This window comes from Panicum virgatum, chromosome 5N (assembly GCF_016808335.1).
Source record: "Panicum virgatum strain AP13 chromosome 5N, P.virgatum_v5, whole genome shotgun sequence".
Classification (NCBI taxonomy): Eukaryota; Viridiplantae; Streptophyta; class Magnoliopsida; order Poales; family Poaceae; genus Panicum; species Panicum virgatum.
In genome coordinates this window covers 60,487,451-60,502,693 of record NC_053149.1, presented here as the reverse complement: position 1 = coordinate 60,502,693, position 15,243 = coordinate 60,487,451, and the positions used below count along the sequence as shown (strand labels likewise).

Genomic DNA, 15,243 nt, shown 5'->3' with positions numbered 1-15,243 from the left:
TTATTATAACTTGGAGGTTCCAAAATTTAGCATCAGAGTACCAATTTCTGCTAGTAGTATGTCTTATAACTGTGGTAATAATTAGGCATGCTAAGAATCCGAACATAGAGGCATGGTAAGAAACAAAGGAATTCTCTTGAATGTGAAGAAAGTAGTAATATAAAGGATTTGGAAAAAATATATAGGAAATTTTAAGAGCTGTTTCGAATCTAGGAACTTGAAAATGAACTATAAATAAACAACTAAACATGACTAACCAGAGCGTTGCATTTCGATTAATAATAACTAAACATTTTGTTTGGAACGTACTGTAGTTTTCTTCATAGTAACATCCATGTCAATTCTATTACTTTGGGACTACTACTACGCCCTTGTTTAGTTGCTTTCAAAATTCTAAAACTTTATAAGATTCTCTATCACATCGAATTTTTGAACGTATGCATGGAGTATTAAATGTAGCTAAACAAAATAACTAATTACATAGTTTGTCTGTAATTTACGAGACGAATCTTTAAACCTAATTAACTCATGATCGAATAATAATTATCAAATACAAACTTCAGTACTTTACGCCCTAAAATTTAGACAGCTGCCGTAACATTTTTGGGACGGAATGCCAGATGTTGCCTCGCCAGCCGGGGCCCAGGGCCACGAGACCCGAGCGCCCGTTTGAGTCAGCACTCGACGACAGCTTGAAAGCGAAAAACAGAGCAGGGTAGAACAGGGGCCAGCAACCGAGTAAAGCAGAGGTCAGCACATGATGCACATCACATCGAAAAAAGGCTCCATCCAGCTGCGCGCACTGCTCGCCGGAACAGTAGACATCGTGCCATTTCCAGCCGCCGCCAGACAAAGCAGAGCACGCATCCGGCTGTTGCTGGCAACCCCAACGCAAAGACGCACGCACACCGGCACAAGCCTGGGATCGGGATCAACACCGACCTCTGCTAGACACCGACCTCTGCTACAGTATCTGTGCTCCACACTCCCTGCTACCGAATAGCCTCTGCTGCAACCGATCAGTCGAACACGTGGTGGTGGACCTGGAATGCCGGCAGCTAGGACGCGGCATGGCCGTCGTCGCTGTGGCCTTCCGTGGACGCGTCGTCGTCGTCGTCGTCCTCCGAGTCCCCGTCGTGGTCGCCGTCGCTGGAGGTGAGGCGCGCGAGCCAGCAGTTGCCATGGAGGTGGCCGCTGACGCAGACGTAGTACTCGAGGCGGCCCTCGTAGGCGCCCAGCCGGCGCCACGCGCTGCGGGGCACCAGCCCGGCGGCCACCATGCTCCAGACGCGCGCGCCGCAGTAGGGGCAGCGCACGCGCGTCTCCAGCGCGGCCCGCCGCCCCACCAGGCACGCCCGCGTCCGGGAGCGCATGAACCCGCGGAACACGCCGCGGTAGGCGCCCACGTCGTCGGCGGCGCCCGGCGCGGCGTGCTCGCAGGGGTCCGACACGTACAGCAGGTCGCCCCGGCACCGCCGCGACAGGAAGCTCCGCCCGGAGGTCTTGGAGAACCGGGACACCCCCGTGAAGTGGCCCGGCACGGCCGCCGACGCCGCGCCGCAGCAGAAGAGGAGCAGCTTCGCCAGCGCCGGCCACCCGCCCACAATGCGCCCGGGGGGCGCCGCCCCGCCCACCGCGACCCCCGTCAGCGTGGCCACCATCCGCGGCGCCCGGGAGATGCAGAGCTCCCGCCACAGCACGCGCTCCGCGACGGCGCGCAGCCGGCGGCTGACGCGGGCCACGGTGCAGAGCGCCTTGGGGTCGAAGTTGATCGACCGGAACACGAGCGCCAGGACATTCTCGTCCAGGATCCCCGCGTTGACGTCGCTGCTCCGCCGCGCCGCCGCAATGCCGCCGGCGCCGCCGTCCCGGTAGCTCGCGCTGCCGGCGCCGCTGCTGGACGCGCCGAGGAACCGGCGCGTGTTCCGCGCGCCGTCGCTCATCGCTCGGCAACCCCGCGGGAGCTACGAGCTGGTGGCACGGCTGCAGAACGTGGTGAGTGGTGACTGGTAACTGGCAGCTCGAGCTCGGGGATCGGGATCGGCAGCCCAGGTCGTGGAGGCGCCAGAAGAGAGAGAGCTAGGCGGCGGGCGTGCGGGGGGACAGCGCCAAGGGGGGACGGAGGAGATATAGACGCGAGGCGGCGCCCCCTTGTCGTGCTCCCCGAAAGGCGCGGGTGTCGGGGCAGGGCACGACCGCCCCGCGGGGGTCGCGTGGCGCCGGCGGCCGCTTGACAACTGGACCACTCCGGCGTCGAGCGCCAATAATTAGTTAGGGCTTGTACAATGGTGGAGACGGCTGCCGTCTATATGTGTCCAGAGCACCTACACAGACGGCTAAACAGATAATTTATACAATTGGTTGTCTATTTGGCTGTCTACAAACTATTTAATGAATATATACATTCATGATCTAGTTTAAATAAGATCTTTGTATGTATTTTTGTTACTTCTTTGAAACAATTGAGATCAATAAAAAACAAGATGAATATGAATACAAGATTCTCGGTTGACAATTTCTACTGCAATTCAAACCTATGTGCGTTAGCGACTGCAATATCAATCCATTGCAAGCACGTGTTCAGTACTTCAGTGGTCGCCGAAGACGAACGCGGCCACCGGCCAGCAGCTTCCAGACATGCGCAGGGTAGGCCTCCACGGCGTGGAGGTGCTCGACGGGCACATTGGAGACCACGCAATTGCGGTGCACGTGAAGCTCCGATCCTGCCGCGCTGCCGCATGCCTCATCGGCCCGTCACCAGCGAGCGCAGCAAATCCTTGGAGGAATGGACGCAGCAGGCGAGCGCGATTGCGTGTGGCACGGCCGGGAGCAGCAAATCCTTGAAGCCGCTGATGCTGTTGCTACAACGGGCGCCCTGTCGTCTCCATCGTCTCGGACCACGAGCGCGGGTCGTCGTCACACGAGACGACGGCACCGGCCGTCTGTGCGAAAAACTGTGTGGGAGATCGTGAAAAACCGTATACAGACGGCTTAATTAATACCGTTGTACTTGCCCTTATGGGGCTTAGGGCTTCTCCAGTGGCTGTGCGTGAAGAGTCGAATCTTGCGTGCCACGTATGAGCCTAGCTTTTTCATCTGACATACTTCATTAATTTCATATCCCTCGATTGACCTACAACAGAATAGTTAAAAGGTAAAATATTTTTCAAAGCCTTGGCTTTTCTCTCCATGCACGGTTGGAATTTCAACACTCAATTTTTTAATTGGTAGGATTCGACTCCTCTTCGGAAGTCGACTCTTTCTCTCTCCTTCAAAGATCGGCATGCTCCAGCGGTGATGATTCGATTCATCAGGTCCACGTCGGCCCAGAGTTCGGCCACTGGAGAAGCCCTTAGCTGGAGTGTAGGTGCGACCAGCGCGAGAACCAACCCGTCAAGGGTCTCCCTAGTCCCTCCCTCTCCATCGCCCAAATATCTGCTCGGAGCTGAAAAAACAAGTACGGCTAATTTACGTGAGGATGGATCTATCTCAGCTGATCTGTTGGTACGGTTCTGATTATCTCAATCGCAGTCATCACCTACTCCCCCCCCCCTCCCCGCGAAGTCGAGTACTGTCGAGAGCTACCTGACAGAAGATCTGGCGCGCCATTGCCATTTCTATACGCGTCCCCACTTATTTTTAGGACGTCCATGTCGCCCGAGGGCATTGTTTAGTAGGAGTACTAGCAACGGTGTCCTATCCAGCCACCTTTCCGAATCGAGCCATGCCCGTGCCCTTCGCCCCTTCCGTCCCTCGATGGGCTCCAAGGGGAAGAGGAGACGCGATGGGGCGCGCCGTGGGGACACGTGCCGGGAGACCAGTCCGCTCGGGGGCGCACACGTGTCCCTTCGAATCCCGTGGAGCGCACCTCGGACCGCACCTCCGGCCGACGCGTGCCCCCCGCGCGGGACGCGTGGCGGGCCTCCAGGCCCGGCCTTTTTTCTTCCCTTCTCTCGTCTGGTCCGGGCCGGGCAGCTGCCGCCGCCGCGCCGGGTTTTATCGTCACCCTTCAAAAAAAAAAATCCAAACCTTTTTCTGCGTGCCTGTGCCGGCCGCCGGATTCCGGGCTCTTTTTCTGCGTCAGGTGCGGCGCGCGGACGGCGACACGTGAAGCCCTGCTGCCGTGGCGCGAAAATATCTCACCGTGTGTGTGTCACTATGGGGGAACACGTGTCGGCGCCGGGGGAGCCCGTGCGGCGAGTTTGGTGGGCGCATCCCGGCCGTACACGTACGTGGCCTCCCCGACTGGGGGACGCTTGGCCCTCGGCGGCGGCGTGATTGGTTCAGTTCAGAATTCCGCCGTCGTGATGCGCTTTCGTTCTTTCCTCTTTGCTCGAGTTGATGCCCGCCGGAGTGCGTGAGAATGGGTTCTAGATACCCGACGGAACGGGCAAGGAGGGTGACGTGGGAGATATCTAGCTAGCATGTCTAGCTCACACTTGTAAACGGACACGTTAGGCGACGGTCGCGCAAACTAGAAAATGTGCGTGATAGTACTACTACTGCCGACTTACGGAGGGACTACTACTACTACAGCCGACTACATACCCGGGTAGGAGAAGTTTTCACTTTTTCTTTTTCTAGAACGTCTTGGTGAGGGCGTGAGGCCTAGCCTGGTACGTACTCCCTCCATCCAATTTTAATAGTTATATTTTAAAAAACTTAAATATCCAAAAATAATAGCTACATTTGTTATTGGCATGAGTTGTGGCAATAAATAGCACTAGTAACGAGGAGTTCCCAGTTAAAACATTGGATGACCAAAAAAATCTGTGTTGCATTTATTAGATTGATAAGCACACTTGTTATCCTTGGTCATTGTGGCATATGCAAATATATCTATCAAAATTGGATGGAGGGAGTAGCTGCGGCGGGGCTTTAATGAGCGAAGGAATCACTTTTATCTGACAAGCAAAGATCGGTGCTGCTGGGTTTGTTAGGAGCGCATGCTTGCAGAGGATCGTTACAAGCAATAGTATCACACTTGTCCTAATTTGCTTGTCGCCTTCTCTGTCGGTAAGTCGGGGCGTCACTTGGTTACTTTGGCGTCGATCGATCGATGCCATTGTGCATGACGGAGTAGTATTCGCACCGTTTCGAAATTAAATCAAATCAATGATTACTTAATCAGCCATTCAGTCAGCAACGGAGGCCGGGAAATCCACTTCTGGATTTAAGATTTCTATACATGATCACCTTTTTTTTACTATAAGATGCATGATCGTTGTTGTTTTGTTATCACGTGTATTTACGCTGTTAAAAGTTGAGGAATGCAATCCCTTGTCTGTCTGATACTGGTGCTACTGATTGCAACCGCGCGAAACTTCACCTGGGGCCATTCACGAACTGTGTTGACGGAAACCATGGTTGCTATGCTTTGGACACTAACTGTCTGTCGACATAACCATTTCGAGGGATCAGATTGTCTTATGAACAAAGTGACCTTGTCAATGCTCTTTCCCAACACACAATAAACCCTCACCTGTATAACCCACAAAATTGAGATTAAATGCAGAACCGGAGTTAATCTGAATTCAGTCAGTAACCGAGGCTGCTAAGTCGTCTTTGCTGAACGCGGCTTTGGACGAGATTGGCTCCCTGTACCATTCGTTCTCATCGCGAGTGAGGAAGCAAGCCTCTGCACAAAAACACACCAACCCTTTCAAAATGATGATTCCAGTGTGTTAACTTATGCAAATACTACCACAAAAGTGACAGAATCCTTAATGGCTGCCCCTAAATGAAAACAATTTGGAGTAGAACGATCAGCATACCTGACACGAAAACATCCTTGTAGTCCTCCTCATCATATACGAATGCAGGTGGATCTGGAGAACCAATTCCAACAATTGTGCTTCCACTGCAAGGGACATCAAAGGTGTGGTGTCACAGTTTAGACAATGGCAATGATGTACAGTCAGAAAGAAACACCACATCATAATTTGCCGAGGGATCTGTTCTGCCTGGTAAGCTATGGTAGATGCACATCACATTATCACAAAAACATTTAGGGCATACTAACTGACAGACGATGGCTGGCGGTTCCTACACTGACAATCCTACAGTTAAATCCATATCTGGTGCTCTACAAACATGCCCTTTGTGCTAACTACATCCCATGTAAAACCATACAATGATGGCAATAAGCACCAATGCACCTTTGAAAACATGTGAACAAACAGATTCTTCAAAGAGCTTAACCAAAATAGTGGTCCTTACCTTCCTGACATAAAAACAGCATTGTAATCATCCCTGCTAGCTGCAATAATTCGTTTCTTCAACCTCTTAAGTGATGGTAGCACCTCAAAAGCTGGAGGCTCTGGAAAAAGAAGAAACAGAAGCACAGATATTGATGAAACTTAAGTCATTTAAGATATTGATGATGCTCTAACTAAATATATTATTATGGGATATTCATACCTAAGTCATTAACACAGACATCTTGTGATATCCCATTTTGAGTTATTTCTTTGAGCAAGGTCAAAGGATCAGCTTTGCTAACTTGTTCCAACCTGAATCTCTGCAGCACAAGAAGCTTAGGAGCAAAACCCATGCATTTCAAATAAAGAAAGTAAGTGTTCACTAATTACCTTGTAAACTTCAGCGGTTGGGCATGCTTCAGGCGGCTTTATAAGAGCCAATGGTAAATTTTCCGGCAAGGGATTTGGGATATCTTCGACAATCTACATTTAAGTTGAAAACTACAGATTACGACAAAAACATCACGGAGCTAAACATAGCACATGGATGTACATATCACTGTCTAGTGTGTAGTTATTACTGAAACAGGTAGCTAATCAAATTTTCTAGAAGAGTACTTGGTCAAAGTTTAAAGAAGGCAACTTGCGTCAAAAAAAAGAAACAAGTAACACAGGATAATCTAAACTCCAATAACATGATCAGCTAAATCAACTTCACTCCATGGTAAAGTATGATATACAGATGCACTTGTATCCAACTTCAAAGAATATCCCTCCCAGATCAGTATTTTTGTGGGCAACTATTTCTTGTGCGTAATCTGATCACCTATCACTTTAACAAAAAATTTTACAGATAGGAACACGAAGCAAACTACTGGAGTAGAAGTCTAGAACTACAGTAGTTTGGGAAGGCCCATAATGTACTGCTAAGTTATGATATAGAGAGGGCAGATCAATTTCACAGGGAGCCTCACTCAATCAGTAGAACCAGAACAACGGGTAAGGAAGGTTATTCATGCCTGGACTGCACCAGAATGTTCATCGACAGTATGTATGTGCACCATGTTTTTTTTTTAAAAAAAAGACGGCCAAGGGAGAGACATCCCTTGATTTTGCCCTTAAGAAGGTTGTACCAGCCTTCAAACCCGGACTGGTGACGGAGGTTTCATTGACACCTGGACTTCAGCAGTCTAACCAGTGTAACTCAGGAGAAGTTGGTGCACCATGTCTTTTTTTATTGCACTACTTTCAAGAAGTGGAGAATTCTGTTAGAGCTAGGCCCTTGTCATAAAATGAAATTGGACATTTGTAGCTTATTTGCCCCCACCCCCTCATATTCTAATCCTGGTTCTGCTGCAGGGTCAGGAACTAAACTGGGAAGAGCTTACATTTATTACCGAGAATGAAAATCTTTAGGAATTTACTAGATGCCACGTGAAACATACCTCTCCTCTACCAGTACAATATGCTGCTCCTCGCGAAAAGAAAAAGGGGATATCTGATCCAATCTCACCAGACCACTCTTGAAGATCCTTTTCTGAAGCTATGCAGCCAGCGAACTGGTTAGCAGCCCATAGTGCAGTTGCAGCATTACTGCTTCCACCACCGAGACCAGCACCAGTTGGGACCTTCTTATCAAGATGTATCTACATTCAGATGTAAATGGCATTAAACGTTATACCCAACTTAAAAGTTTAATTTTTTTAATGCCAAAAGAATGAGCAATTTCTCAAGACAAAAAGGTTTGCACAATTGACAGTACCCAAAAAAAGTTATCAGTCCCAGTTTTCTGTCGGTAAAGGTTGAGTGCCTTGATGATCTGCAGGTTTAAAGAAAGTTAAGAAAGCTGAAAATATCAAGTGTGCATATGTTAGTACTACTAATATGTCAAAATATATAGGGCCATCATACCAAATTGCTTTCATCGACTGGGACACCTGGAACATTGGTTGACAGGCGATCTCTGCTCTTACTTGGTGACAACGAGAATTTGACTGTATCACCCAAACTTATGACCTGGGAGTTCATTATTAGAACTTGTGCATACAGATGATATTTCGCTGCAATTGCCATTCAGACTAGAATGTCTAAATATTAAAAGTTAACGCTAAGCCACAACATCAAAACATATTTCATGAGCGACAGTCTTGCAAAGAGAAGAATCAGAGCTTCGTGGAGGTTGAGTGGGTTGCGATTGCAACATGCACAAACATAACAACACCCTCTGAACATTTCAATGGTATTCACTTTGCTGTTGACTATAGTATTATGTGCATTTTATCCTTTGTCCTTTTGATGTTTAAGTCACATGCAGATACAAAATTCCTGCACAACAAATCTATTCTACTGCTTTTAACATAATAAACACACTCTTTCTTCCCAATGCCCTAGAATGTTTTTTTTTCTTAAACTTGTAGGACGTCATGAATAAGGCTGGACAACACACAAGTGTACAGCTATGTATCACCGATACGGCAAACTGGTCGCCGTACCCATATCCGATACGGCGCGATACGGGGATACGTGCCGATACGCCACTGGAAGGAAGTCCCCTCTGGAAGGAAGTCCCCTCTGCATGCACATGAAGCTGCTGGCCCCGTAGACAATAGACAGTTGGACACCCTCTGTATTTTGTCTGCGTCAAGCCGTCAGGGACTTCGAAGCTTGTGCCACCGCCGCCAGAAAGGTCCTTCAGCCTAGGTTCCAAAGCTAAATCACAATTGCAGCGCTAACTATGATGATAGTCTTGCCGTATCATTGCTCTAAATGACAGCACATCCTTCAAATGCTTCATAATTAAGCTGCTGATGTTGATGATGATAGGATTTCTTCTTTTATTGGGGTTCCTTGTATATCTTTCTCAAAAATACTAAATAATATTTTTTTAAATATATATATATATATATATATATATATATATATATATATATATATTTGCTGTATCGGCGTATCCTTATTTTTTGAGAGATGCCTTATTGCCGTACCCGTACCGGTATCGCCATACCACGTATCGGTGACACATAGGTGTACAAAAGCACCGTTTGTATAACACTCATGCAGGAGAAGCAAAGGAGGCACAAAAAGCTCACATGAAACAGAGAAGCCAGGTCATGGAACCCATCTGGTCTCTTCCCTGTTATCCTCAAGAACAAATTAATCTGCATTGCAAAGATGTGCATGAGCCTTAATCTGAAGCACAAAAGAGGAAACCTACGTAGCCAATACTTATCAGTCATCAGAAACAAGATAGCGACATACTTTGCAAGGTGAGAATAGGTTGAGCCGTGTCATCCCTGCATCCTTGTCAATTTGGTCCGCTAGCTGGTTAAACTTTGCTTGTGGGTCATAAGAGACCTAAAACATACACCATCATAACTCAAGGAAGTAAGAAAATTGCAACGTACTTTCTTCATTTTCCTAGTCAGCAGAAAAATTTTCATAATTCTATGAAAAAAGATCATGCAAGAATTTAGGAACCAAGCTGGTAAAAACTAGGGAAAAAACAAAAGACAGAAAATAATTCAATAGAGAATCAAGCCCTTTTAGAAATCAGGGGCAGAGTATAATAAAATATGAATGAGAGCTTATTCCTGAAAGTTTGCATTACACATTATAATGAAATTTTCGTGAATGCATCTTCATATAATCTCAGGTTAGTTATGTGGGGCCTCGAAAAAAAGGAAGTGCAAGATAAAAGCACATTGCGGGACAGCTTAATGCATAAACAAGTTTCATAGCCGCAGAGAAATGACTACAGAAGACGAGGTTGTTCGGCTTATCTAGGTTTGGCTTGTCTCGGCTTATTTCCTCTCATAGAATACTGTTCATTCCACCGGCCCAACACTATTACACTATTCATGCGGTCAGCCGAACATACTCGACGTCCATGTGTCCTGGTTCCCATCCACTCCACTGTTCAACCCTCGCCTCCGCTACAGCCAACAGGCAACGGCGGGCGTTGGCATACTGGCATCGCCGCGGCGAGGGCTGCGTCGTTTACGGTGAGCTAAATGGATAGAATCTGCGGAGAAACGAAAACCCTCCCCCAGTTCCCCGTTTCGTGCACTCCGGCGAACCGAAACGGTTCTCCCCAATTTTCTCCCGCAATCCGAACAACCTTTACCAAATCTTGCAATCCCCGCGCACAATTGAGAGTTAGCAAGGCGCGTACCTCCACTTGCCGCCTCCCTTGCTCGAACGACGCGGCGACCCTCAGGCTGACACCCCGGCAGCCTCTTACGCTCGAGCCGGGCCTCGCCGCGGGGGACGCCCGCGCCGGCGGTCGCGCCCCGGAGCGGAGGTTCCCGCGCGCGGCCGGGCTGGCGTGGTGGGACGAGTAGAGGCTCTGGGACAGGAGGTGCGCGGAGCAAGCCATGGCCGCTGCCGCTGCCGCTGCCCGGAGTAGCGCGCCTGGTTTGGAGTTGGATATTCCGGAGCAAGCTTTGGGAGTCGGATATGATGACCCGGTCTGAGCGTCTGGCCCGGTCAAGAGGTCATCGCCATGTGTTTGGACGCCGATGACGACGCCGCCACGCCGCGACTTCTCTCCCTCGTGTTAGGACTGGTGCAAGGCGTGGAAAACACACCATCCCTTCTCCAATCTCGTTTTCTAATCTTGGAAATTGGCATGTAACACACTCTCACGGCAAGGCATCAGCTGAGGTATCATATTAATAAAACAGCAACTTGCAACCAGCTAGTTGTTGGCAGAAAGCTCTGAGATCAACTTCAGACCAAAAAATAATTACAAAAGTATACACTAAATGTATTCGCTCTGTTCGTATTAGCTAGCCAGCAGTACTTCTCTCTCACAACAAATCAACACCAGCCACCAACAATATTCACCAACCACCAGCCACAGCGAGCCGAACAGAACGATTGAATTCCTACTGTTTTCAGGAGAGCTGGAAACTGAAGATCATTTCAAGATGCTATTATCGCCAACAAAGACACACATGGAATCAAGGTCAACAAGTATTCTGGATGCAATCAGTTCATCGGATACTGCTAGTAAGGGATCTTATGTACTATAGCACAAGACTGGATATGCAGAATTCGTTGTGCGCAGTCCAAGAAAGAAAGCACCCTTGATACACCAAACAGGGATATGCGGGCATTACAGGAGCGTTCATTGCGCTCGGTAGTCTATAGTCTCTCTATACAGACTTACACAGGTCCACACTGCACATGAAAAACAAGGTATACACTGAACACAAGACTATAGGCAGGAGCCATCCCTTTTTACCCCAAGAGCAACCATCACAGGCACCACATCCACGTAAATCTGAAGGTTCCAGGGGTTCAGTCAGTGGTCATAGTACCACTCGGAATACCCTATCTGGTTTGGATCGTATGCTGCAGGCTCATCAACAGTTTCTTGATACTGGTAAGAAGTGGGATGGAAACTCGACGGGCCAAATGGCCAGAGAGACGAGAAGGAGCTGTGTGTTTCCTGACTTGCACCATCATTGTTTACTAGCACAGGCTCAGGATCTGCTTCGGTGACACCAGGACCAACGGCTTCGTTGGGGTAGGCTGAAGGTGCGCGGGAGCTATTGGTAATGCCTGATCGTTGCGATGGCAGCGGATGGCGGCATACAGGGCAAGAATTGTGCTGCACAAGCCAGGGGATGATGCAGTCGGTATGGTACAAGTGCTTGCATGGCATCTCCCTCGCCTCTGCTCCAAGCTCGAACTTGTCTTTGCAAACTGGGCACTGTGGATCGTCGTTGAGATGCCTGCGGTTTATCTTCACCACAGGCATGGAGTCAATAGCCGACTGTGGAGCAGGAGCTGGGCCTTGACGGTTATTCTGGAGGAGTAGCTGCTCAAATAGAGCTTCAAGGCTGGGACCAACAAGGAAACGACTGAAATTTGGACGGTCAATGCCAACTCTGCGGCCTCCAGAGAATACAACATTAACATTACCACTATCACGTCCAGGACCAGGAGCAGGGTTGCTGCCAAATATCAGTGTAGGAACAGAAATTGGCCGCCTTCCATGTTCAGTACTGGTCCCTTGTCTACCATGGATATCAAACACACTGTTTCTGTCCATTTCTGCCATCCTGTCCATTGCTGCCATACGTTGCCGCATAAGGGAAGACATGGCCTCCATCATCCCAAATCTTCTAGCTCGACGCTCCTCAAAGTCTGGTTCAATTAGTCCATAAGTGTTCAACATGCCACCCATCTCACTGATTTCCTGGATAAAACCATCGTTGCAGTTGGGGCATATGATATCATGTCCGTGGAGGCGAATTGGCCGCCGACAGGCATAGCACCAATGTGTGGCTCTATTTGACATCTTGTTCCTGTGACAAATTAAGCACTTAGCATGGTACAAAGTTTACAAAATGAAAGCACTAAGGACAACGATTAAAACAAAGCACTACAGAAGATGTGACTAGAAATAACCAAACTATACATGGCAACTAATCTACTACTCCACACAGACACACATGACCATTAGAATCGTAAGCACACTCATACATATTATGTATCTCATGTGGTGAAAACATTATGTATTTGCTGCAGATATCATACCAACTTCTGACCCATTAGATTTTCTAGAGAAGCATGCATACATACTGTGCAATAGCCTTGGTACAAGTACATGTCAGAAAGGAACCATCAGAATTCTGTCTAAAGTTTTAACTGCAGTTAAAATAGCCATCTCATATTTTTAACTTGTCACAGATAGAAATGAGATTCTTTGGTCAAGATAGTATATTACGAATGAGTGGAGCTCTCCAATTAGAATGGAATTGTAATTTCTACTGCATTTCGTGTACACTTCTCAAACGCCTAAGCCTATAGTCCTATACTCTTTGATTGTATACCTTTAATAGGTCAGGTTAACATTTCAAGGGTATTATACAGGTCCATTTTCTCAGAGATAAGAAAGGATGCAGCAGAGAAGAATACTTCATACTTCTGAGTCAACATACTGCTTGTTACTATTTAGTGAGCACTAGGAGATGGAACTGGCCCCAGGATTCGGTAACAAATAAAACGCTTTTAGGATCTATGATTTGTCATGGTTCATCTATGCACAGTGGATTCGAATTTTCCATCGTTGTCACTTAACAGATTAGAGCATGGCATTATCTGAATAAATAGGAGTAGATTGAAAAACTCAGGGGCGGCCTAAATAGTGCCTTTGTAAACAACCAAACAAAAACGGTTTCAGTTTGTGGCCAAATTTCAATCACGTGACGAATCTTATTTTCAAAATATTGGCTACTTGAAATTCCTCATTAAATTTTTTTCAGACAGTCATAAACTGCAGTAACATTTGGGCTACTTGGAAAGCGAGGGATAAAGCTTGTTTTGAAAATATTGTGATAAAACATCCTGCTGAGTTTTTTTTGCCATGCTTGCTCTCTCTTAACCTTTTGGACAGGGTTATACAAAGGAGGAGCTGCAGTCCCAGATCAAGGAGAGTGTGTGGCGGCGCTGTTGGTGTTGGCGTGCCAGATGTTGATGTCTCAAAGGCGCTCACCCTCAAGGATTTCAGAACCCAAGTGATGCTGAAGCGCCTGAGGACAAGGATGTGTGATGAATCTATGCTTCGAGAAAAGCTGGGTGGTGCTGGTTCGGAGCTATCAGCTAGACTGTTAAATTTTTGTGTCCTAGTCATGTTTTAACGCTGCTGTTAAACGCTACTGTTTGCCCTGCATAGCCCTGTAGCTTGAATCAGGTTAGAGAGTTGCGCAAGCTAGGTTCTTCAGTCGCCTAGTTCTTTCCCCACATGCTCCTTTTTCTGCTGCCTGTTTCTTTCGAACTTCTGTATTTCCATTTTAACTAATGGAAATGGGGTTGGCCTCGATAAATTTAAAAAAAAACAGTAACATTGGGTAACCAGTTCAGAACAGAACCACCTAAGAATGATGTTCCGAGTTTCAGACTGATACTGTATTGTCAAGGGATCCAGATTTGATTACATGAAATTTGACTCATGGACCAGCTGCCTCATGATTGAGAAAAATTCTAGTGCGTGCCCATCACGAAGGCTCCTACGGAGGTACAAATCAGGAGTTGAATGTACCAGTTAATCGACTGCAGATCCAATGCGAAGCGACTGAATTTTATTTGCTGCTAAGTGGAAAGGGGTTTTTGTAGCAGCAGAAAGTTGCAGGTCATACCAGGTTTTTGCATAAAGTAAAACAGGGGGAAAGGTCGAATGGAGCCGGGGCCGGGCAACACATCCTTCCGGCGTGCCCAATTTCAGAAACACGCATCCTCCTGGCGCAAAAGAGAGGGGAGCAAGCGAACCTAACATCCCCAGAACTCCGTCGGAATTCGCGAGTGGCAGGCATGGCCGCACGGGCCTTGAAGCGCTCGCTCAATTTCCCTTGATACAAGTGGAGGAAAAGATTGTCACTAACAGAAGACTGTAACAGACATGCATGGATCTACCGAAGCAACCAACCGCTCCCAACCCGATTCCGCACCAATCCCACCCACGAAACCGCGCGCAATCGGACACGGGGCACGGGACGGCGATCAATCGGTCCGGCGCGCACAGCAATCCACCGGGGAATAGCGGAGGAGCGGGAGCGAGACTGCGAGAGTAGAGTACCTTGCTGCTGCCCGGGAGCGAGGCGATGGGGGGTGCGGCGTCGCGGAGAGATGGGAAAGTGACGATGAGGGGGGGGGGGGGGGGGGGGGGGGGGGGGGGGGGTGACGCGAGGCGCCACCGGTGCGCCTGATCGGGGGCGCGTGCGAGCGAGAGCGGCCGCTGATCCCTCACTCTAGTCTCATATGCTAGCACTCGCAGCGTCGCGGAGTGGGTAGTTGCCAGCGAAAAAAAAAAAGAGGTGTGGGCAGCGCGCCGCTCGGCGTGTGTGCGTGCAACGGGCCCGCGCGCGGTTTGGGTTGTGGCTGGTGGCGTGTGCGAGGCCGGGAGGCGGTGTGGCGCCCTCCCGCACCACTCGGCGTTTTTTTTATTTTTATATTTTTCAAAATCATTTTTTACAGAAATATATTTTTGGTTTCATAATTTACAGATTTATACCCCTACCGCCCCGCTGCGGGGCGG

General features: G+C 48.4%; 3 protein-coding genes across 4 annotated transcripts; all 3 read right to left on the bottom strand.

Moving 5' to 3' along the window:
* Positions 1–621: 621 nt before the first annotated feature.
* Positions 622–2,105, bottom strand: LOC120673868 (EID1-like F-box protein 3). The gene has a single exon (XM_039954911.1). The coding sequence runs from the start codon at positions 1,941–1,943 to the stop codon at positions 1,059–1,061; it is 885 nt and encodes a 294-aa protein (XP_039810845.1). The 5' UTR covers positions 1,944–2,105; the 3' UTR covers positions 622–1,058.
* A 3,246-nt stretch (positions 2,106–5,351) lies between these two features.
* LOC120673866 (4-diphosphocytidyl-2-C-methyl-D-erythritol kinase, chloroplastic-like) lies at positions 5,352–10,785 on the bottom strand. The gene is made up of 11 exons (XM_039954908.1): positions 10,372–10,785; positions 9,459–9,554; positions 9,290–9,358; positions 8,112–8,216; positions 7,963–8,019; positions 7,646–7,846; positions 6,591–6,683; positions 6,421–6,520; positions 6,220–6,319; positions 5,775–5,860; positions 5,352–5,638 (listed from the first exon to the last, which is right to left on the bottom strand). The coding sequence occupies exons 1-11, from the start codon at positions 10,573–10,575 to the stop codon at positions 5,535–5,537; spliced, it is 1,215 nt and encodes a 404-aa protein (XP_039810842.1). The 5' UTR covers positions 10,576–10,785; the 3' UTR covers positions 5,352–5,534.
* A 395-nt stretch (positions 10,786–11,180) lies between these two features.
* On the bottom strand, positions 11,181–14,983 carry LOC120673867 (probable E3 ubiquitin-protein ligase RHC1A). Of its 2 annotated transcripts, XM_039954909.1 has the most exons (3): positions 14,785–14,857; positions 14,348–14,556; positions 11,181–12,514 (listed from the first exon to the last, which is right to left on the bottom strand). In XM_039954909.1, the coding sequence occupies exons 2-3, from the start codon at positions 14,482–14,484 to the stop codon at positions 11,506–11,508; spliced, it is 1,146 nt and encodes a 381-aa protein (XP_039810843.1). In that variant the 5' UTR covers positions 14,485–14,556; positions 14,785–14,857; the 3' UTR covers positions 11,181–11,505. The 2 variants fall into 2 exon arrangements, with proteins under 2 accessions (XP_039810843.1, XP_039810844.1); XM_039954910.1 differs by lacking the exon at positions 14,348–14,556 and having other exon boundaries at positions 14,785–14,983.
* Positions 14,984–15,243: the final 260 nt, after the last annotated feature.

Bases quoted from the DNA above. Each gene is read 5' to 3' on its own strand.
- LOC120673868 (XM_039954911.1), bottom strand. From the start codon at position 1,943: ATGAGCGACGGCGCGCGGAACACGCGCCGGTTCCTCGGCGCGTCCAGC.
- LOC120673866 (XM_039954908.1), bottom strand. From the start codon at position 10,575: ATGGCTTGCTCCGCGCACCTCCTGTCCCAGAGCCTCTACTCGTCCCAC. The intron at 9,359-9,458 runs GTATGTCGCTAT...TTTGCAATGCAG, and splicing joins ACCTATTCTCACCTTGCAAA to ATTAATTTGTTCTTGAGGAT. The intron at 8,217-9,289 runs GTGAGCTTTTTG...ATGAACTCCCAG, and splicing joins ACCTGGCTTCTCTGTTTCAT to GTCATAAGTTTGGGTGATAC.
- LOC120673867 (XM_039954909.1), bottom strand. From the start codon at position 14,484: ATGTTAGGTTCGCTTGCTCCCCTCTCTTTTGCGCCAGGAGGATGCGTG. The intron at 12,515-14,347 runs GTATGACCTGCA...AATTTGTCACAG, and splicing joins TTACTTTATGCAAAAACCTG to GAACAAGATGTCAAATAGAG.